Raw genomic sequence first — 23,316 nt, forward strand, 5'->3', positions numbered from 1 at the left:
CCTTTTGCACGGATTGTGGATTTTTGCTTGTTTGTTTCACCATATTGGTCACACTTTGCTAAGTCTGTCTTTCAGAACACTCCCAAGGGCTGGCTTTCATTAAATTACATAGATGGAACCAGAAAGGGCAAATTGCTCAAAATTGCCCTCGGGAGTCAGCAGAAAAATAAATTGGCAACTGGCATTTCATCGTTCAGTATCTTCATTCTGTAATAATGGAGGGTGGCTTGGAGCAGAGATTCTAAAGTTAGGATATTTGTCAGCGACGAGCGCAATTTGCCTTAAAGCTTCGCTTCTCACTGGCTTTAAGCAGATGCCTGTGTCGGCCATGTATTCACTGCGCGGCTCTGTGTGGGTCAACACACCTTAGATGCATCATTAGGCTTACCTCCTGGGTCAGAAAATTGGTAATTTTTCTCAAGTTGCTGAATTTTTGACCATCTCTACCTTCGAGGTTCAAATGTAAATCCTCATTTACAAATTCTGGGTTTTTTTTTTTTATTTCTAGCATATGTGTCTGGCACAGCCCAGGTATTTATTCATTCATTCATTCATTCATTCATTCAGCAAACACTGATTGAACAACTACTTTATAGAGAGTCCTGTTTTTGGTGCAGCGAGATGTACAAAACATGATTCCCGCTCCCGGGAGTTTGTAACTTGGGAACAGGAGGATGTGAATGTTAGGGTAGAGGTACAAGCAACACGCTTTGGGAAACACAGCAAGGTGGACTCTGAGATGACAAGACCCGCGGCACTTGAGGGGTTTCCCAAAAAGTGGGGCTTCCCGGGACTTCTAACCATTTATGTAGTTTCACCAGGGGTCGGTGTAGCGGAACAAAGACTAAGAGTGGAGAGGTAGGGTGGCTGGAGGGGAGGCTGGCCTTGGGTCCGGTGGGAGGATGGCATGGGTGAGTGAGGTCGAGGGAGACACCGGGTTATAAATACCAGGCGGGGCATGGGTCTGGGCCCAGCTATGGAAAGAAGCAACTGCACGGCCACCTGTTTTTACAGAGCTTTCTCTCAGCTAGGTTGCCAAGGAGGAGGTCGTGTAGTGACCCTAGGACACAGCCTTTCCCTCTGGAAACCTGCTCAGTTTCACATTGCTGGGATGTTCTTTCCACTCTGCATAGAATCCAAGCTTCTCTTGCAGAGCTATATATGCATCTGCTCTTCCCTTACCCTTAGGAGACGTTAAAGACAGGAAATCCCTGGTCTCTCTGTCTTAAAGGTGAATCTCCAGCCACCAGTCTTTCTGAAGAATGAATGACCGGAGAGGTCCAAGAATTTTGTGGGGACCCCAGGAGGCAGTCATAGAAGATGCTGTGGATGGAGTGTGGCAACTATGAGGGCCCCCTCTTCTACTCGGCTAATATTGAGGGGTTTACTCGCTACACCATGTGCCTCCAGAACAATGATGAGCAACAGTGTGGATGATCCAGTGGTTCCCAACCAGGGCAGTGCCACTACTTACCCTGGGGGTGTTTGGAAATGTGTGTGGATACACGCCAAGGAGGCATTTACAGGGAGGAGACCACGATTCTAAATATCCTGCCAGGTGTCAGCCAGTCCCTTAGAACAAAAAAATTGTTTTGCCTCATTCGTGATTCTTGGGTTTATTAGCTGACCTTGAGAATGGCAGGCAGCCATTATTAAAATGAGATCATGTATGAAATCTTACTGATCCAAGGCACAGCCTATATCCAAAGTACTCACGGAACAGATCGTTTTGTGTGACGTTTCAGACTGAAGGCCTTGGACATGACCTGAAGGCTTTCTACACGGGAAGTCTCAGATTGATGGTTGGCCCCATGGTGGCACATTGGGCTGACAGTTGGCTGTTCTGAGCCAGCGGTCTCTGCAGAAAATACAGGCAATGACGGGGCCAATGGTGTGCTGACTTCTGATTGGCCAACTGTGGGTCAGCGTACGGCATGGGATTTACTTTGACAGCCATATCCATCCGCCATGGCAGGTGCGTGGAAGCTGAAAAGCACCTGGGGGATCTGGTAGCGACAAAACAGGTGACTCCGTTTTATTATTTGATCGTGCACTGGGTGCTCTTGGAGCACGTGGACACTGACACCTCAGACACCTGCCTGGAGGACATTTCCTTTCCCGAGTGGAGAAGGGCCTGTGAAAATCGTGCACCTTTCGAAATGACGTAACTGCCCGTAAATCAGTTCCTGGCCCTTCAACAGTTACAAACAGCAAGAGATTGCCAGAGGCAGCAGAGCTTAGCAGCTGCCTTTTCCACCTCAACTGGCCACAGTCTTTATTGGTGGACGTGGCTCATGCAGTTGACAGCCCATCTGGTATGTGAATCAGCCTAACCTGTCATGGAAAATTACAGAACATGGTGTATGCATTATATACCCACATCCTTATCGTCTTTTCATGTCTTTTCATGCCTAGGATGTGCCCTGCAATATAGGGAAGCTGGGGAGATACCTCACCAAAGACCGTGTGTTTATGTAGAATACTTAAGGTATGGGTAGGCTTACCAGTAAAAGGAGTTTTGGAGTGGAGAGTTCAAATATACACCTGCTGCATCTTGGATATGCGTAAGATGCAGCATAGTTACTATAACCGACCTCGTGATGCACATCTTCTGGGGGGGGGGATGGGGGAGTACTTAAAGTTACTACTCAAGAGGGATGTTACAAGATTAAAATACTGAAGGGCCAGCACCTCTGAGGATTCCCCTTCCTCGATGAGTGAGTCTCCCATTCCCATTTGGGAGGAAGGAAGGAGGGAAGACTGTGGTGGGAGTTTGCCTCTTCCCCACACTCTTATAGCCTACAGGCCTCCCTTGCCATCCAGGGAATCGTGGTTCTCCACCCATCACCATTCATTTCACCACATACTTAAGGAAGAAGAGGGGATGCAGTGTATGCCTCCTTGAGTAAATCTCCCAGGGGTGGCCGGTGAATCTTACGAAGCACCACGGAACACTTTTGTTCTGAGTTGCAGTGGGGCTTAATTGTTGGGCCTCTCAAAGGTGAGATTTGTTTGGGGGTAATCCCCATGTCCTTGTGGCAAGCTTGCTTCAGAGGACATATGTTTTTAAGAAAGCAATGAATGTCTATTAGTGGTCCTTATTTTAAGTACAAAATTTATTGCAGTAAAGAGATCAAAACGATTCTCTTAGTGAGTGTGTTTCATGCGACTATCAGAAGTGGGAGTAACCATCCGCTACAAAGCAAACTCTGGAAGAAAGCCCAATGACAGAGTTTGTTCAGGTCAGTGGATGCTCTCAGACCCCAGAGAATATTCCAGGAGAACAATCTCAGTAGAGCAATGGAAAGACATGACAAGAGAGAAATAATAAATTGCGTTGCAGGTAAACGATCACCTTCCTGTTGGACAACCATGACTGGCCTTCATATCCAGTTATGCCCTTGATGTCAAGGATTCAAATCACGGATGCCCAAATTCATGTTTCATGTAAAGGGACCAGGATTTCCTTTCTTGTGGCTTCCTGTGTATCTGTCAGGACACGCATAATCTGTGCACTCAGCAAAAAAGGAGAAGAGGAGGCCATGGAGGCCCCATTCCATCTCTACAACTCTCTTCCTCCTTGAAAGATCTTCACCCTTCCCACCACTGTCCAAACCATCTTTCGTCATCGACAGAATGATCAGAGGCAAGGAAACTGCACCATGAGGTGAGGGCCAAGCTCCTGGGCAGAAAACGTGGGGGGCTTATTTACATTTTAAAAGTGAACCCTATTAGATGTCAATGACAATGAAAAAATTTTAAATCTTTTTTAAATTAAAAAAAAAAAAAAAAAAAGCAAATGCTAAAGCAAGCTTGGCTGCTTCCCCAAGGGCTTTAAGGTAGTGCACCTGCCCTGGGGCTCCGCTCCTGTTAGGACCCACTTTCCGAAGCAGGACAGAAGTCCAGACTGCTCCGTGGGAGGAGGAAAGTAAGACAGGGCTAACCCAGCACAAATGTTTGAAGCGAAAAATCCTCTCACGCCCCTCTGTGGACCCTGCTTCACCCTCCCGGAAACAACTGTATGTTATCTGGAAAGTTGCTTAATGGCTCAAAATCTCAGTTTATGTGTCTGTAAAAGGGGAATAGCCACTGCGCCTGTTACCGAAGGGTATATTGAGGGCTAAATCCAAAGCACACAAAGCTTATGGTGCAGAGCCCATCCTATAAAAGACACTCTGTAATTGCTAGATATTAATCCCAGCATAAATTCCTCACTTGATGGAGGAAGAAACTGAGGCCCAGAGAGAAGACTCTTGTCCAAGCGCTAAGACATTAAGCTGCATCTCTCCCCTCCACCCTGCCACCCGACTTGTCTTCTTATATTAAAACATATCATAAAATATAATAAAGCTGAGGAGGAATCAGGGGGTTTTAAAAGAAATGTCCCGAGTCAAAAATGCATGGAGCCATATCTTGAGACACAGAGAACTTTCTGTTAAGGATCAAAGCATTCCACCATAGTCTCCTTTCTTTCAAAGTCTAGAGATTCACAGAGGGATTTGTTGAAATATACATGTATATTTTAATGCTTTTCAACATTTACATCAAAATCTAGATTCATACAACCTATGGCTAATACAGTTTCTTCCCCCTAAATTCTGTGCCTTATGAATTTTTAAGTCTGTTCCACTTGAGTGTCTGAGAAATCTTGTCCTCTCTGCTTGTACAACCATCCCGTTTTTAAGATCTTCCTTCAAAATTCTGTGTTCCAGCCATTTTGAAAGCAAATATTACAGTTGCTGTCCACATAGAAACCACACACACACACAATTAAAAGAAAGTCATACCAAGTAACATTCGTGGCTTCCAAGAGGAAACCTCCCTCAAGGTGAATTATTACGCTGTCACTCTAGTTAATAGGGTAAACGGGGGGAGCTGCAAAGCCAGCCCCCAAAACCTGCAAATTAAACGGGATGATGACCCTTCGTCTCCAGCACACTTTCTTCTTGCAATTGTTGGGTAGTGTACCTGAAAGCCCATGGCTGTCCATGAGCAGCACCTGTTCTCCCCGTTGGGGGCTGGGGTGCTGGAGGGGGTTGAGTGAGAGCTAGAAGCCTCTTGGGGCACAGCTCCAAACGGCAGTCCAAAAGCCCACCTGGGCTGGGATTAGTGTGGATCCTTTGAAATGTGGCTTGCTGTCCACCACACCCTTCCGGGACCCCACACAGCCCTTGCAGACCAAAGCACGTCCAGGAAACCGTAATGCTGTCGTTTCCCGCATCTCCTTGGCGTGCGCTCATGAGGGTCCCCGAAGACCCTTTCCCTCCCGTCGTCCAGTGCCCGCGTTTACTACCAGCAGCCATATACCATGAGGGTGCATCCCAAGCACTAGAGAGTATCTCCTGCTTCAGCATCCTGAGCGTCCTGCAAATGGTGTGGCTGTCGCCACCCCGCCTGCCACGGACTCCTCGTAGGAAGGTGGGGCTTCTGGGCGGGCGTCAGGTGAATCCTCGAATCCAAGGCCCATCTCTGTGTACACAGGTGGAGGGACATCCGAGGCCTCTCCCTCTGCCGGACAGGGTTGCTTCTCTGCATCAGGACTCTCTTCATACGCAGGGGGTAGAAATCTGGCCTGGGGATCAAAATGCCACACACGTACACATGTTATTTAAGCGGTTAACGCCAAAGAGGCATATGCCTGACTCTCTCAAATCACACTGTGTGAAGCCAAACTGTTAAGAAACATTGATTTTGAAACAGATGTACTTCTTCCCTGGCATCACCAGTTTTTTAAAAAATGTGCTTTTTTTTTTTTTTTTTTTTCCCCAGCAAAACCCTCCTCATCAGCCATGGGATGTGTGACTCTACAGTCATATTTTTCCCAGTGGGTTATTCCGAGTTATTCCCTCTCTCTTGCTCACGGGAACCAGGGGCTGTCAGCTGGGGGTTCTTCTAGAGGGCAGGAGGAGGGGGCCTCAATGCTGGAGCTGCCTTCCACCCAGTTATTTAACTCATCATCTCCTTGTCCCCGTGCATACACTCCTCCTTCTCTCTGTGGTTGCACTCACTGTCTCAGATCCTCAGAGCCCACAAACTGGTCAGATCGCTATGTTATACCCCTGAAACTAATGTAACATTGTGTGTCAACTACACTCACGTAAAACATTAACACAGCAAAACACAAAAAACCCCAGCTCGGTGCAGTCTCCTCAACTCTGACAGATGCTCCCCTCTTTCTTCTCCCTTTTTCAAGTCTCAGCAAGCACGTTTCCAAAAAACATAACGCGTTTCTCAAACTATCTCCACTGACAACTTCACGTAGATTTCACTTGCAGCCCTTTCTATGCCAATAGGCCAATGGCGAAAGGAGCCATTCCCGCCGAAGGTGATGTCTTCATCGGTAATCTTGCCCAACGTTGCTAATTGCTGAATCCTTCTGGCTTCTCCATCATGAATGGGACGGGGTGGGGGTTGGTGCGAGGTGAGGAAGAGAGAGGGTGAGCTTGATGGGTTTATTTATAGCGCGAATCCCTCGGTGCCTACGGGGAGTGTTTGTGGTATGTAACCACAACAGAACAGAGATTGCCATTTGTGGCCACAGCGCCATTCCAAATATTACCAGGCCCAAAGCCAGATGGCTAAAGACGCTGTCTACTGTATGGCATAAATCTCAGCCTTCACTCAGAAGTGTCACAGGGCACACGCCTAAAGACACTGAAGACAGAGAGGTGAGCTTTTGCCTGGAGTGATTTGAGAAGCTTCCGGATCACTGCCACCCGCCCCCAAATCCCATCCACCTCTCCCAAACCCGTCCGCCCACACCAGTTCACATTCTCGGAGCCCCACATTCCACCACCGCAGACTCATCTGCTCTGATGCCTGGTGCCCGGTGTGGGTTCCCATTTTGAATACAAATGCTTCTCAGCAATGCAACATTTCCTTAACTGACTTACTGGCCGCTCTGAGTAGGCTGGGTACCTATTAGGTGCCGTGGGAAGAGGCAGGTCAATGTGGTGTCATGATAGCCGCGTCATAGATGACTAAAATAATTCAGCACGCTGGGATGTTATGCATGTGTTAGTAAATTCGAGCTGCCGCCTATAGGCAATCACTCTTATCAGGGATTCACACTCTCGAGGCAATCATCTAACATTTATACAAGAAAAAAAAATCATCCCTCGAGAAGCATCATCTATGATCATTTCAGTTATCTTAATCTTTTATCAAACCCAGAGACCTTGCTAGTTAGCATAATAAACATTGGAAATGGGGGCTGGTTATTATAATTTGTATCTTATTAATTAGCATAATGCCAAAAATCAACCATCATGGGTAAAATTGCTTATAATCAAGATGCATATGGGGCACCTGGGTGGCTCAGTCTGTGAAGCGTCCGAGTTCAGCTCAGGTCACGATCTCACGGTTGGTGAGTTCAAGCCCCATGTTGGGCTCTGTGCCGACAGCTCAGAACCTGCTTTGGATTCTTTGTCTCCCTCTCTCTCTGCCCCTCCCCTGCTGGTGCTCTGTCTCTGTCTCTGTCTCTCTCTCTCTCAAATGTAAACAAACATTTGGGGGAATAAAAGGATACATGCAGTAGCTAAGATATTTTTTTTTCCAATGGTTTATACTATTTATTTATTTATTTATTTTCAATATATGAAGTTTATTGTCAAGTTGGTTTCCATACAACACCCAGTGCTCATCCCAAAAGGTGCCCTCCTCAATACCCATCACCCACCCTCCCCTCCCTCCCACCCCCCATCAACCCTCAGTTTGTTCTCAGTTTTTAAGAGTCTCTTATGCTTTGGCTCTCTCCCACTCTAACCTCTTTTTTTTTCCTTCCCCTCCCCCATGGGTTTCTGTTAAGTTTCTCAGGATCCACATAAGAGTGAAACCATATGGTATCTGTCTTTCTCTGTATGGCTTATTTCACTTAGCATCACACTCTCCAGTGCCATCCATGTTGAGTAGCTAAGATATTTTAGGTCAAGAAGGCAAAAGAATTTTTTTAAGGAGTCTTGCAGCCTGTGTCTTAAGGATGATGCTTGAGGTTTTATCCCTGAATGGTCCTGTGTTGGGTGGGCCAAGAGTTAGGAGGGTTTTGGTTGTCTGATACCAACCCCCAGGTGAACTGCATTTGGCTATACTGTGGCAACATATATATAACCTGAAATTGACCACTTATCCATTTTAAGTGTACCGACCAGCGGCATTCAGTACAGCCACACCGTTACGCAGGCATCTCCAGAACTTTTCCATCGTCCCAAGTTGAAACTCTGTACTCAGTAAATGGTAAGTCCCTCCTCCCCCACCGCCAGCCCTGGTCACCACTGTTCTGCTTTCTGTCTGTGAATTTCGCTGCATCTCATATAAGTGGAATCATACAGTATTTGTTTGCGTCTGGCTTTTTTACTTAGCATAATGTCTTCAAGGTTCATCGACACTGTCGCATGTGTCAGAATTTCCTTCTCTTTATGGCTGAATAATAATCCGCTGTGGGTGTAGACCACACTTTTTTGTTCCTTCATCCACTGGTGGACATATGGGCTGTTTCCACCTTTTTGCTCTTGTGAATAAGGCTGCTGGGAAGAGTGGTATACAGATACCGCTTCAGGTTCCCGCTTTTAATTCTTTTGTCTGTATACCCAGAAGTGGAATTTCTGGATCAAGCAGTAATTCTATATTTAAGCTCTGTACTATTCTTCATAAAATGATTGCACCATTTCACATTCCCACCCGCAGTGTATAAGGTTTTGGATTGCTAACACTTGTTTTCCGTGTGTGTGTGTGTGTGTGTGTGTGTGTTTCAAACGATAGCCATCATAAGGGGTGTGAGGTGGTAAGATTAACTGAACTACCTCTGGAATGTTATTGTCTGGCCTTGAATCAATCTTTCACGCAAGGTGTGATCAGAACACCCAAAAGGTCCGTAAGCTGGGACCACACAGAGTTCGTGAAGAGGTGGCAGGACTAATTCTACGCCTGTCTGTTCATTTGTTGTGTGGCAGAATTGGGCCTGGAACTGGCTTTCATTATAACCCGGTAGCCAGGCTGTGGGGGTAACTTAACCACCCCCTGCCCCTAAGGACAGCTCCCATGATACAACGAAAGAACCTAAGAGTTGGGCCTGTTAAGTTGGCTGACGTAGCTCTTCAACGGGGGAGAGGTGGTTTCTCTGATATAAGTTCCCTCTACCTGACGGATTTCCCCAGAAGCAGCCCCATGCTTCCTAAGGATTAACCCCAAGTAATTTCCCAACAAGAAAGCTCCATTTCTGGACATACAGCCTGGCGGGACGTGGATATTATTCCACTGTGGGATTAGGGTCATTCCACTTTTCCAGAACTCAGCCCCATTGCAGCTCCCCTCTGTCCCCTGGCTTTTCAGCACGTACCTGTCGACTGTGGCCAGGGGCAGTGCCCCGTGAGCAAGGTGTCGTCTGAGCACGTGCGTGAACACCCCTTTGCTTTCCCTGGCCTGGCGGTAGGTACTCCAGAAAATTCCACTCAGAAGGATCACAAACCCCAGGGGCAGAAGCATATAGGCCAGGATCAGGTTCCCTCGACAGTTGAACATCGATCCTGAGGAAATGAGGAAGGCTCCCAGGCAGATCATCAGGAAGCCCGTCAGGAGGACAAGGGCACAGAGCACTAGACCGGTTCTGTTCCGCATCCCTGCCCCTCCGTAGCCCTTCCTCTCCCCTGCTTCCCTTGCTCCTCGAGAATGCTTTCATTAGCCAGCTCAAAGCTTTATATGCTCTGGGACCAAGTGGCCTTTGGACAATTAAGTGAAGTAGGCACTTAGAAGCTATTCATTAACCATTGAAAGTAACCATAATATCCTTGGAGGATTAACCTAAAAACACAGCATTGTGTAATGCAGGAAGGCGTGGCTTCTCACTGCTGTGTTGCTCTTCCGAGCTGGACCCTCGGCCAACCCCAGTTGTTTGAGGGAAGGTCTCCTTTGATTAAAAGGGCACGGATCTCTTAATCCCCCTGGTGGGTAATTCTCCACTAAAGCTCGAGAAATTAGCATTCCTTGATGAACTATCTTCTTTGTGGTTTGGCAGGGGATCCTTCCCTGATTTCTTCTCTCTCCCTCTGTACTAAAAAGACATTTTTAAAGCTCTTAACAAGTATGTCGTGCCTCTCTCAATGGAACTCCCGTTATTGCCTTCGCCCTATGTTACTGGGAAAAATTCCAGGAGAAAATCCCGTGGGGATGAACTCCCTGATTCCTTCTCTGTGGATAAGAAAATGAGCATCCACAGGGGGAGGAAAGGGAATTCTGGAGAGAAGGATTGTAATCGGCGGAGCTTTGGGAGTTTGGGGGGGAATTTCCGGGAATGGTTGGAAAAGGTGATGACCTGGTGACTTCTCTGATTCTGGTTTTGTATCTTTCCCACCGTTGGACCCAAACGTTGAGATCGTGGGGTCACTGCTGGTTAACACGCAGGTGTTCGAGAAAAAATGTTTGCTTATTGCTCAACTGCTGGCAACCATGCTTGGCTTAACTTTCCTGCTCTTGCAAGAGGCCACAGGTATTTGATGAAAGAGTACGCCCTAAAACGTGTAGCATGTCTCCGCCACCGCACCAAACAGACAGACACGTGTGAGAAGCGGTGTCTGTTCAATCCACACCCTCCCTTACGTGCACCTTAGGGTGTCACAAAGCATAGCAAAGCCTCTGAAAAGTCCTGCAGTCTTTCTTCCCCTCTGAAGATACATATGAAATGAAATTTGTTTTGGTAGCTGCAGTGCAAAAAAAAATGTTCCCTGTCCTCTCCCCTCTACCTTGCTCTAGGTAGCTGCGCCTCAAAAAAGGTTTACGGAACCAGCCTTCTGTTTTCTGTCTGGGGCTCACTTCTTCCGTCTTGACCGTCTTTGGTCACAGACACCCTGTTCAAGATCTGGCACGTGCTCCGATTCCTTCCAATTTTATTTGATGGTTTGGCATGTCCCTGCCGAGAGTCTCCTGCCCACCGGGACTCTGGGTCACATTTGTGCAGAGAGATTGTCTTCAGTCCCTCCCCGCTGCTCCTCTACTCTGCTCCTCCGTTACGGTTATTTTCCATTTACTTTCCCAATGGGAAAAGGAATTCTTTGTGCTGTGCCCCGTAGTTCCCTGCACATCCTTTAGCCGCATACCCATCATCTCATGTTACGGGCTAAAAGAGAGAAAGACACGGGATCAAAAATGATATAAGACGCTTCCCTCTTCCGCCTCCTAACCTCTACCCTTATTCGCTTTAATATTTACCCCGATCTACTTTCTTCTTCTAGTGTTGCTATTATCCTTACAGTCTGAAAACAACCCTTTTGTTCTCCCTTCTTCCCCGATTGGTCTTGAGGTTTTCAGATTTCCAAGATGGCCCCTGCTGATCCCCGCCTTCTGTTATCTGTGTCCCCTTGAGTGTGGGCTGGACATATTGAGGGTAGGCTGGACACAGTGACTTGATTCTAACCAGTAGAATATGGTTGGGGCGCCTGGGTGGCTCAGTCGGTTAAGCACCCGGCTTCAGCTCAGACCACGATCTCGCGGTTCCTGGGTTCGAACCCCACGTCGGGCTCTGTGCTGCCAGCTCAGAGCCTGCAGTCTGTGTCAGATTCTGTGTCTCCTTCTCTCTCTGCCTCTCCCCTGATGGCGCTCTGTCTCTTTCTCTCAAAAATAAATAAAGGCATTAAAAAATTTTTTTTAAAAAATAGAATATGGCTGGCTGTCACTTCTGAAATTAGGTTGCAAAAGATGGTACCTTCATCTTTTTTTTTTTTAATGTTTATTTATTTCTGAGACAGAGAGAGACAAAGCAGGAGCGGGGGAGGGGCAGCGAGAGAGGGAGACACAGAATCCGAAGCAGGCTCCGGGCTCTGAGCTGTCAGCACAGAGCCTGACGTGGGGCTCAAACTCACGAGCCGTGAGGTCATGACCTGAGCTGAAGTCAGTCACGCAACCGACTGAGCCACCAAGGCTCCCCACTAGCTTTGTCTTGCTAGCAGACTTTCTATTGTCCTCATGGCTTATACCCTTTGAAAAAGGGCATGGCTCTATTGGAGAGGCCCGTATGACAAGGAACTGAGGGCAGCTTGTGGCCAACAGTCAGGGAGAAACTGCATCCTGCCGACGATCATGGGAACTTGAAATCAAATCCTTGCCCAGTTGAGCCTTGAGATGACTATATCCTAAGTAACACCTAGTTTGAGAGGCCGCAAAGCTAAGGACCCAGCTTTGTCACACCCAGCTTCCTGCCCCACAGAAACTGTGAGATGATAAGCGTGTGTTGTTTTAAGTTGCTGAGTTTTGTGGCAATTTGTTAGGCAGCAATATATAACTAAGCCAGCTCTTTGGGGACAGCCCTTTGTCTCAAAGGGGACAAGCGGGGTTAAGTGTTTACACAGTGTCTGCACACAGAACCCACCCCGTGAAGGTAGGCTGTGATCACGCTCACCATTTTTGTTAACATCATCAATGCTGTGATTATTGGTGGTGAAGTTGGGTAGGAAGGGGCAAGATCCAGGAGACAGCAGGAGGAGGAAAGGAGTCACTTACTTGATCGAAAATAAAGGGCACGATCTTGGGCTCAGAAGAGTTGAGGAGTTTCTCTGCGGGGAGGTGGGGCATCAAGAAGAAAGACCAGGAGTATCTGTAGTTTGTGAAGAAAGTAGAGAGAAAGAGAAAAAAATCAATACGGAAGCATGAAGCATTGCTGGGAACCATGTGTCTCTTTCACGACGGTTGAGACGTCCTCCCGTAAGCTTTAGGCGGAAGTTATTTTTGTCTATTTGTGTTTACTATTATTAAAGATATAAATTATTAAATTATATATATATAGAATCACAGTAATATATATATATATATATATATATATATATATATATATATATATAAACTGTGATTCTGCTTCAGTTCTGAACCACATGCATGACTGCCCTCTGAGCATTATTCTCCTTTAATGCCTCAAAAATGGTGACAGTGAAATAGCACAGATAGTGAGAGAAAGCACCCTGGTCTCCGTCAGTCTGGAAGATGCAGAACCTCAAGCAGAAGGGAGGTTGTGATGACAGAAGAGAAAACACAGGCCGAATCCTCGGGGCTGGAGAGAATTTGTAAAAATCCAATAAAGAGCCCAATACCAAAACATCACCTGAAGATTCAGTTTCAGGGGCTCTCTGAGCCTCTGGCTGGCTTCCTTATGCTCTGTCCTGTCTCCTAGGTCTGCTTTGACCGCCCAGGCCAATGTTCCTGATCTTGTCCACCTCGCCAATCACCCAGCACTAAGTGTGAGAAGGAGGGGCCAAAAATATCGACTCCATTTAAAGGGAGAGAGACTGAGACACAGATTTCTGAGTCACCCGAGTGGATACAGACGGCTTGGGACTGATGGGAAGAAGAATACACCAGAGGAATATGGGTAGAAGCCCATCTCTGTTAGAGAGGTGTTCTGGGACCCAGTAGAAGCCAAGCCATAGTCCTCCTGTCCCGAGTCCCCTTCAAGAGATCCATCCCGGGGGCGCCTGGGTGGCTCAGTCAGTTACGCGTCTGACTCTTGATTTCGGCTCAGGTCATGATCTCACGGTTGTGGGATCAAGCCCTGTGTCAGGCTCCACGCTGAGCATAGAGCCTGCTTAAGATTCTCTCCCTCTCTCTCTCTCTCTAGCTCTCTCTCTCTCTCTCAAAAAGGAGATCCATCTAGAAAATGTCTTGCTTTTAAACCAGTTTATTTATTCATTATTATAATTCTTAAAAATTCACTCGTCAGCAAAAGCTCCTGACTTGGCAATAGACAGTAAGATGTTATCTGGCCGCCAGCCAAACCATCTTAAAACATAATCACTCTTTCAACACTGTTCCTTTGAGCGTGACTGACCCATGAGCACTTCTGAACATTGAGTGCAGCTGAGGTCCAAGCGCTGTTTTGCCTCCCATGTCAGAGGCCCCTGAACCCTCACCCTTCTTTCGGACTCTCCTGTGTAATATGTAGATTTTGTGCAGCTCCTAACAGCTCTCGGCACTCCGGCCTTTGTTTACCGTGCACATGGGCCAGCGCCCTTCTCTCAAAAACAGGAAAATTGTATTGTTTTGGATGAGAGGCTAATGGGGACTTTGGAAGGAAGCTAACTAAGGGTGTGTAGGAGCTGCTGCACAGGAGGGGTCAAGAGCTGGGGGAGAGTGGCCAGATTTCAGAAGGTCACTTTGGTTTAGGAAGTGAAGCTTTGTGGGAGGGGGGAAAGGTGAGCATATGCGTAGCCAGCCATGTCAGCCCGGTCCGATTTCATGGTGGTGATTACTGAGTGATTTCTGGATTAGCCTTTCACACGTGCAGGTTCATTGAGCACTGGCCACTTCCTTCTCCTTGTTTTCTTTGCTTTTGAAACTTTTGCCCCACCTCTCTTTTTCCCCTCACTCACTCAGGAAGATTTACATGCAGACATTTTTAGGTTGGCAGGGAACGACAGCTTCTCAGAAAATGTGTGGCACCGTGCGGTAAGGTGATATTAGACCAAGGCACAAGGCTCGCATTCCCCTTGGGATGAACCTAGTGAGCACGAAGGACAGAGAATGCCCAGCAAGGCCAGGACCGGTGAGACCTGTGAGTTATTCGTTTAGCGTACAAAACTTCTGGGGTGCCAAAACGCTTAGGAATCAAGATAAATCGTATTCTTGAACAGTATTTTAAAAACTCAAATTGACAAACTGTGACCCATGAGCTGGCCACCTGTTTCTCTGAATGAAGTTTTGGTGAGAAAATTGAGTCATGTCTATGGACCAAGGAAGAAGACAAATTCTGTTCTAGAAAGAGCTCAGCTTCCAACTTAATCCAGAAATAAGCCAGAAAAGATTTATTTTCTTTGTGGATCTGTGGAAAACTGAAAAGAGACCCAACTTCTGTGACCATTTTGAATCAGAGCAGAAGGCGAAGGCAGGGCAGAATTGGACGGCCTGCTTTTACACCAGTTGGCATGATGGTCAATTACTTGCAAATATAATGCGGGTTCTGTGTCCCACCTTACGAAATTCTCTTTCATGTTGGTCTTCTCTTGAAAAATTTTTAATGTCTATTTATTTTGAGAGAGAGAGAGAGAGAGAAGAGACTGAGTGTGAGCAGGGGAGGGGCAGAGAGAGAGGGAGACACAGAATCTGAAGCAGGCTCCAGGCTCTGAGCTGTCAGCACAGAGCCCCGTGTGGGGCTCAAACTCACGAACCGGGAGATCACGACCTGAGCCGAAGTCGGACGTTTAACCGACTGAGCCACCCAGATGCCCCGTGATCTTCTTTTGCAAACAGTGACAACCCAGCAGCCATGAGCATCCACGGTACTCTGATTATTGTCTCTATGTACCATCCCACCAAAAAACCCAGCTATCTTGGGAGAAGTGGATGATTCTGGGGCTCAGGCAGAAGCTCCAAGAGATGTAATGTTAAAATGGAAAGCAAGGAAGTGAACGAACACTCCAAGAGTTATGCCTAATGGGTATGGGAGCCCCCCTGAAGAGGTCTCCGCTAGCTCAGGGTTTCTTATCCTCAGCACTATTTACATTTGGAGCCAAAAAATCCTCTGCCACAGGGACTCTTCTGTGCATCGTGCAGTGTTTAGTGGTAACTCTACCCACTAGATATCCAGTCACGGAAATCAGCAATATCTACAGACACTGCTAAACGTCCCCTGGGGATCAAAACTGCCCCTGGCTGAGAACGATTGCACTAGCCCAAGATGGGACGATCTGAGCACCAACATTTCAGAAACGGAAGTAAATAGAAACACCATACATAAAAATCCACAAGTTTATAATATCTCTTCAGTACCAAACAACAATCATCTCTGATTTTTGTTATGTCGTCCTATCTATTCTCTTTGTTCCTTCCCTTACAAACTCTTTAGATAGATGTGGGAGCTTCTGGAAATTTCTTTATCCCTGCCTTGTGTTCTGGAAGCGTCCCTTAGCCAAATGTTCCGGCTCATTAATTTAATATTCATCTGTGCCCGTTTAGATACTCAGCTCAATTTTTAAGGAATGGTGATTATATTTTTAATAATCCAGAAGTCTGATTATCTCTTTCACACGGCTGCTTTTCTGTTTTATGGCTGCAATAATCATCCCAGCGAATAAAGTGCTGATGATCGGGGCCAGCTTTTAGGGTGTGCAGTTAGATGATCTTGGTGTGGGAGGTTCCTCTCTACAGCATATGAGATCTGGAAACCTCTCATATCAGAAGCATCTGGTGCTTTCCTCTTCTTGTCACCTCTTCCCACCCTGTTCCTATTGTTGTATATGTAGATTTATCAAGTTCTACTCTAATTCTAGGTCCAGAGTCAGCCCTTCTGATAGGCTAGCCCCCAGGTTCTCTTCCTTCCTTCCTTTCCTTCCTTTTCTTCCTTTCCTTTCTTACTTTAAAAAAAATTTTTTTTCCATTTATTTATTTTTTGAGAGAAATAGAGAGACAGAGCACAAGTTGGGGAGGGGCACGGAGAGAAGGAGACAGAATCTGAAGCAGGCTCCAGGCTCCGAGCTGTCAGCACAGAGCCCGGTGTGGGGCTCGAACTCACAAACCGTGAGGTCATGACCTGAGCCGAAGTCGGACGCTTAACCGACTGAACCACCCAGGTGCCCCGTTTCCTTACTTTTTTAGAGAGAGAATGCACAGGCAGGGGAGAAGGGCAGATGGAGAGAGAGAGAGAGAGAGAGAGAGAGAGAGAGAGAGAGAGAGAGAATCCCAAGCAGGCTCCACATTCAGCTTGAAACCTAACATGGAGCTCGACCCCATGATCCTGGGATGGTGAACTGAGCTAAAATCAAGAGTCACTCAACCAACTGAACCACCCAGGCACCCCCAGGCTCACTGTCTGAAACAGTTACAAGGCTGTAACGTGGAAGCAAACACCCTGTTGTCAGAACGTCAGCATATGAAGGACATGGGCAGATCATGACCGGCTCCTGAGTTCGTAATGCAATCTTTTAATTTACTGACCAGATTATGATTGACAAGGACCCGCCCTACATGCTACAGGTTAACCTTGATCTTGAAGTTCTTCCAGTTAGTGTACAAATAGCTCTTACCTTTGCAGTATCCTTTGACTGGTTTTTTAAAAAGTTTTTATTGCTCTGTCAATCCAATTTCCTTCATTTCATTTTCTAGGAAATCCTCACATTTTCCGATCTTCCATTCTAACTTTTCTTGTGTGACGTTTCAGTAGAATTTGGGGAGGGACAAAAAGCATACAGATGTTCTCAGCCTGCCAATCTGCCCCTAACGTTTTTCGGAGTATACGATGACACGAGTGGGCATTATTTACACAATTAGGATAAAACCATATATGTGATTTTGTATTTCACTGTCTTCACTAGAACAACATGTGCTTTTTGAAAACATTATTTTTATGATTGCACACTCAAGGATGGCCTTTACAGACCATCCAGTTGGAGTATAATTACTAATTTTCTTTTATTTCTTCAGCTCTGAATAATAAGGTCCTTGAGGACAGAGAAATATGTTATCCTGAAGACTAACTAAAATGTGTGCCATGTGGCAGCTCGATAAGTTCTCCTGACTCACTCTGATTTTTTTTTTTCAGCTGAGTAATCAGAACCAAGGCAAAGACTTGGGATAGGAGATGGAGGGGCACGCAGGAAAGAAGGTTCATTTGGGAGCAGAGAAGACCAATATAGGCATTCCTGTCTTCTGACTTGATTTCCCCTCTTCTACTTTTTGGTGCTATTGCAGAAGTGGATCCTTAGTCGGGCTGGGAAATATGGATGTTCAGATTTTCCTTCCTCTTATTAAAGCCCTAGAAATAGGAAGGTGCCCTTGGCACACCATGTTTCTTTCGGCACACATCAAAATACGTATAAAGTATTTCAGAGGGGATGTGTTTCTACATTACAGGTGTATGAAAAAGTCTAAAGATGGTGTTCGTCTACCCAGGTTGCTATTTACTGCCTCAGAAGGATGAGTCATTCTCTGTTTACACTGAGGGACTGAAGTTATGCCTGTTTGCGGCGAGCAGTGTAACCAAGTCGTGAAGATGCCATGACAGTAACTGTAAGCTATCCTGGGATTGTGACATGCACAGTGTTAGAAACCTTTATTTCAGTGTATTGGGATGAATAGTTCAGTACGCTTGACCAAGTGTTGGAAATCAAGATTAAAAAGCAAAAGGCAACAATTACTCTGGGTTCATCATCAAACCCAGGACGATTTTTCAAACTTTATAAATATAGAGATTCTTAAATTTTTTTTTTAACGTTTTATTTATTTTTGAGACAGAGAGAGACAGAGCATGAACGGGGGAGGGGCAGAGAGAGGGGGAGACACAGAATGGAAGCAGGCTCCAGGCTCTGAGCCATCAGCCCAGAGCCCGACGCGGGGCTCGAACTCACTGACAGTGAGATCGCGACCTGAGCCGAAGTCGGACGCTCAACCGACTGAGCCACCCAGGCGCCCCTATAGAGATTCTTAAAAGCAGATGATTCCCATTTCCTATCCACATGCTCGCACACACACACAACCTGGAAAACAAATCCAGGGTCTTATTTTTTTTCCTCTTTCTTTTTGTCAGTGCCTCTATTTCTTTAAAATGAGTCACTGGTGTGTAGCACAGGGGAAAAATGAATAATTCCTTAAAAACAGTCCTATTTTCCAATGAGAAGCTGAGATTTAGACATAAATTACTATCTCAAAATATAGAGTAGTCTCACAGGCTTTTAAAAACAGTCAATAAGGGCCCAAATTTGTTCATATTTTGAAAGACGTATGGAAGAAGGACGGAAGGGACATTTTGCCACCGACCCGCAGGACGGGAATAATTCAGGTGAAATTGAAATCTGTATGATTTCTCACATTTCTCGCTTTTCACATGGCCTGACTTGAAAAACTTATCTAAAAAAACTGTCATTATCACGTATTGAGTTCCGTGTGCCAGGTACCATTGGTTTGCTTTCTTTAATTCTCACAACACTGCGAGATAAGTATAAGCTCCAACTGGGACTGGAGGATGCTGAGTTCTGGGAGGAGCAGCGACCGAGGTCACTTACAGCCAGTCGGCAAACCGACGGCTAACTATCTAGTCTTCATCTTACCTCACAGTGCCTCTCTTGACAGCTGACTTTAAGGCTGGCAATTTTTCTTGATTAGCTTACAACAGATAAAATTACTAATTGCTGTTTCCAGTGGATGTAAGAAAATTATAGACTTGCAGTATTTCTTGATCACCTACCGTTTACAAATATCTCACTCGGGACGGGCTAGGCTTTGCTTCAGAGCAACCAACCCTAGATGTCAGTGAGTTTAAATAACAAAAGTGCATTTCTTCGTTCACTCAACACATCCATCATGGGGCTGCTGGGGCTCTGTTATAAGTTGACATTACCCCAGCCGAGGGAGGAGCTATTGTCCAGAACATTAATAGTCACAATAGCCAAGAGAAAAGACCACACTGATTGTGATTAGAATTTCAGCCCAGAAGCGTCACGCACCATTTTACGTAGGATTCATTGGTAGTGATTGGCTACACGTCCCTAATCAACCATAGGGGTCCAAGAAGTGCAAACCGGTCAGGCCCAGAAGATTCTAATAGGCAGAAATATTTGGTGAGCAACACTAACTGTGTCTCACCGGGCACGCAGCTAGGTGCTGGGGGGAACACAAAACATAAGATGTGGTCTTTGTTCTTAGAGAGCTTACCATTGAGGCATGGGGGGTGGGGGGAAAGGAACCGTAATACAGAGAAGCATAAGGGCCAGAGTAGTTGGAGCATCATGTTAGAGGAATACAGAGGAAAGAGTTCATTTTTCATCGATTTAATTTCACCGTTAATTTTAAATGGCAAGAGCCCAGAAGCCTTTGTAGAGAAGAATACAGATGAGTTTAATAGTTTGAAGGATTGCAGGATTTTAGGGAGAAAACTACCGCCACCAAGGGAACCGCGGGAAAGGGGTTGGCGTGTTCAAGCAAAGATGGGTATACCGACGGGAAAGCGAGGCCGGTGGGTAAGACAAGCGATGAAGTCAAAGAAAGGAAAAGCCATTTGGAGGCAGATCTCGGAAGTGTCCGTGCCATATGAGGAAAGAGTGCCTTTACCTTGAAGCTGCTGTATCTTATCAGAACTCTGTCGAGGACATTTCGGACGAATTCATGTTGTCTCACATGCATCACTATCGTGACACAGTCACCGTTCTTAGAAGGGTACGTTCTCGTGCCCGTTTGAGTCAAATCACAAGATCATCAGAGCAGAGCCCCTGGTACGTAACAGGTGCCCAATAACTGGACGGATGAATGAGTAGGAAGAAACCCGAGAAAGACATTCTGCGTGCATCCTTTGAGAGCTGGTCAACTTCTGAGTGTCCACACCTAATTTTGTTTTTTTTAAAAGAAAGAACAAAAATTCCCAAATAGAGCCGCTTGCGTGAAGCCTCCGTAAGATGTCCTCCATTTCTGCACACTTAATGCGTTCCCTGTCTTCCTTTCTTCAGCCGCAGGTTATGTTAATTCTTAACGTTACCTTTTAGGTTCGATCCTCCAGTTCTGTAACCAAATTTGTCTTTTCTCCGAAATTTTTCTAGGCTCTCTGGGCGTCTCAGAATCTCAGAGCCTCCAACTCTGGACGGAACTTGCTACAGGAGACGCCGCCCCCTGTAGACTGGGCGAAAGGAGCTCTACTAAGAAATAAACCAAATTTAAAAAACAAACAACCCCCTCCAACCCTGCCTAGGGCTTTTAAAGAATACAGAACTTTCCAGCAGCCAAGTGGCATTGTCAGCGGTGGGCTAGGATTTTACACCCCGTAGGAACCGAACGGGGATGTGCGGGGATCTGAGGGAATAATATTAATGGCTTGAGTTGGTCCCAGATGGAAGCTCGCTGTGTTTATACCAAAACGCTGCTCTGCTTCCTTACGAGGAAGATAGAGGCTCTGTTGAGTCGTTTAAGCAAAACCTTGCAGAGCACATGTGGCCGTCTGGGATTTGCAACAGAAGAACAAGCCAGTGGGAGAAGGAAGGGAGAGAGAGCCAGGTCACAGGAGGCAATGTGGTAGACACTATGAGCGTCTCCTGGTGTCTCAGCGCTTCCCAAACTGCTGGTCCGGGCAAGCCACCTGAATTCTCCAGAACGTGCAGGTTCTGACAAGGCAGGTCTGGGGCGGGGCTTGCAATGCTTCATCTCTAACAAGCTCCCAGGTGACGCCAATGTTGCTGGCCCCTGAACCACACTTTAAGTAGCAAGGAGTCAGGGTAACTGCTTCACCTATCCTCTTCCTTGGTCGAGCCCTAAAGGTCAGGTGCTTACCTGCACGGGGTTCAGGTGAGAGTAACTCCCGCTCAGTCCCACCGGGCAAGCATGTTAATCAGCCCAAGCCCATCATGGTAATTCTACTCCCTTTGCCAGTGATTGGCTCGGGACGGGCCATGTGAGCCATCTTGGTCAAGGAGAGAAAAGGAAAACCGTCGGGGGTGGGGAGAAAGACATGTTTAGAAAGGCCTTTTTTTTTTTTTTTTCTTTTCTTTTTGCTCTGATAAAGCTTCCCAGGATGGCTGTTTGCCACTTCCTGGTTTTGGAGATTCCCCGGTGAGGATGGGATTCTTGGAGCTTCTGTGCTTAGTCTACAAGTTTAAGGAGAGATCTCCCTGGCCCCTTCCCCCTACCTCTCCGTTAGATCCTGTCTTTGTCCGCACCTACCCTCGTTGAATCTTCCTTCAACAATAGAATCCCATGGGGAGCTATTTTGGACCCTCTTTTCATCTCTCATTCTTCACGTTAGAGTTTTCAAACTGTGGGTAGCAACTCACCGGCAGGTCATGAAATCACCACAGCAGGTTGTGCCCAGCACCGGGAGAAAGAACAGAGTATCCCTGAACGTTCCCCGTGGTAGAGGTAAGATTTGGTCAGGTTCATTTGCGTTGGTGACGTATGCGGGATAGAAAATGTATTTCTTATTCTAGGGCCTCCTCGAACGTTGAGATCTACAGGTTTTTGCACTCTCGTTCATTGCTAGGATTCTCAAACCTCTCTCTACTTCCGTTTCTACCTGCATGTCTTTCTTGGTTCCAAAGCTCTGTCTTCACCCACCCGCTCACCATGTGCACTCGGAAAGCTCAGCAATCCACATCGCGAGCTCAGCTCAGCACTATCCCTTTCAGGCCTGCACCGTGCTCCCTCACCACCCACTCCACCCCTCCTCCTCGCTGCTCATGTGTTAGGAAAGGGCACTACCATCACCCCCGCCTAGTCCAACTGAATCCTGGGAGTCCTTCTTGGCCCTTCACACCCAACATACTGCCTTTACGAACTTGGTTTATTTCACTCCTGTGCCTCTTTCAACAAGGTCTCTTTCAGATACCTTTCGCCTCTCCCCATGAGTGCCACCCTTCTGATCCCAAGCACTGTCTTCTTGCTTCCTAACTCAACCTCTCCACGTCTTCTCTCACCCCTTGGCAATCCGTTCTCATGCTGCGGCCAGAGGGACCAACTAACCGTGGCACCTCCCTATGAAATCGAAGGGTGAAGCCACCAATCAGTAAACTGGCTGGGAAGGAAGTCCGTAACTGGTTTCTCACCATCTCCTCTGTCTGGTCCTCACACGTGCCATCTGGGGCTCTCGCAGCCTTTCGAATGTTCTGTATTGCCTCACGTTTGGGCCCCTGGAGGTTCTCTTCCTCCCAGGAGCTCTCTTTTGCCATCATCTCTTAATGACTCAAACCTTCCTTGCTTGTTGAAATCTCAGATGGCTATAAACTCTTCAGGAAAGCCTTCCTTGGCTCCTGAATAAGATTGGGTCATTCCAGCATAAAGCACAGCATAATTGGAATTATTTACTCATCGTGAAGTCTTTTTCCCTATAAGACTATATACACTTGATCCAGGCAAGGACCGCATCTGCTCTGTCTCTGCCCTGGAACCATAGCACAAAGCCCAGGGGCTGATACATGGTAGTGGTTCTTTCCTTTTTAAATAGATAAAAGTGTTTAAGACCTTTCTTGGATTAATTATGACGACCAGTTGTGAATCATTTTTACAGAGCAGCCAATGGCCTGAAAGTGGTATGTGGCCAGTTGAAATATCCTGGGAGGTTTACACCTGGTTTTTTTGTTTTTTTAGTTTATCTTGAGAGAGAGCAAGACCATGAGCAGGGGAAGGGCAGAGAGACAGGGAGAGAGAAAATCCTAAGCAGGCTCCTTACTGTCAGCACATAGCCCAATGCAGGGCTCCAACCATGAGATCATGACCTGAGCCGAAATCAAGAGTCGGACACTTAACCGACCGAGCCACCCAGGCGCCTCTGTTTAATATTCCAAATAAGGGCCATTAACGCCAGCTGAAGGTCAGGTGTGTAACAGAAGCCTATATAGTCACTGCGAGTGTGATTTTTGCTGCTTGCCAGACGGG

At 46.6% G+C, this 23,316-nt stretch overlaps 1 protein-coding gene and 1 long non-coding RNA gene across 2 annotated transcripts; one reads left to right on the top strand and one right to left on the bottom strand.

The window, feature by feature from the left end:
* Positions 1 to 4,498: 4,498 nt before the first annotated feature.
* On the bottom strand, positions 4,499 to 9,685 carry TMEM252 (transmembrane protein 252). Its single transcript, XM_045469644.1, has 2 exons — positions 9,335 to 9,685; positions 4,499 to 5,572 (listed from the first exon to the last, which is right to left on the bottom strand). Exons 1-2 carry the CDS (start codon positions 9,610 to 9,612, stop codon positions 5,329 to 5,331), a joined length of 522 nt encoding a protein of 173 aa, XP_045325600.1. The 5' UTR covers positions 9,613 to 9,685; the 3' UTR covers positions 4,499 to 5,328.
* A 3,839-nt stretch (positions 9,686 to 13,524) lies between these two features.
* LOC123593572 lies at positions 13,525 to 23,095 on the top strand. The gene is made up of 3 exons (XR_006710384.1): positions 13,525 to 14,527; positions 17,821 to 17,976; positions 20,496 to 23,095. It is a non-coding gene; the product is annotated as an uncharacterized LOC123593572 (long non-coding RNA).
* Positions 23,096 to 23,316: the final 221 nt, after the last annotated feature.

The sequence above is a fragment of the Leopardus geoffroyi genome, chromosome D4 (genome assembly GCF_018350155.1).
Source record: "Leopardus geoffroyi isolate Oge1 chromosome D4, O.geoffroyi_Oge1_pat1.0, whole genome shotgun sequence".
In the NCBI taxonomy this organism is placed as follows: domain Eukaryota; kingdom Metazoa; phylum Chordata; class Mammalia; order Carnivora; family Felidae; genus Leopardus; species Leopardus geoffroyi.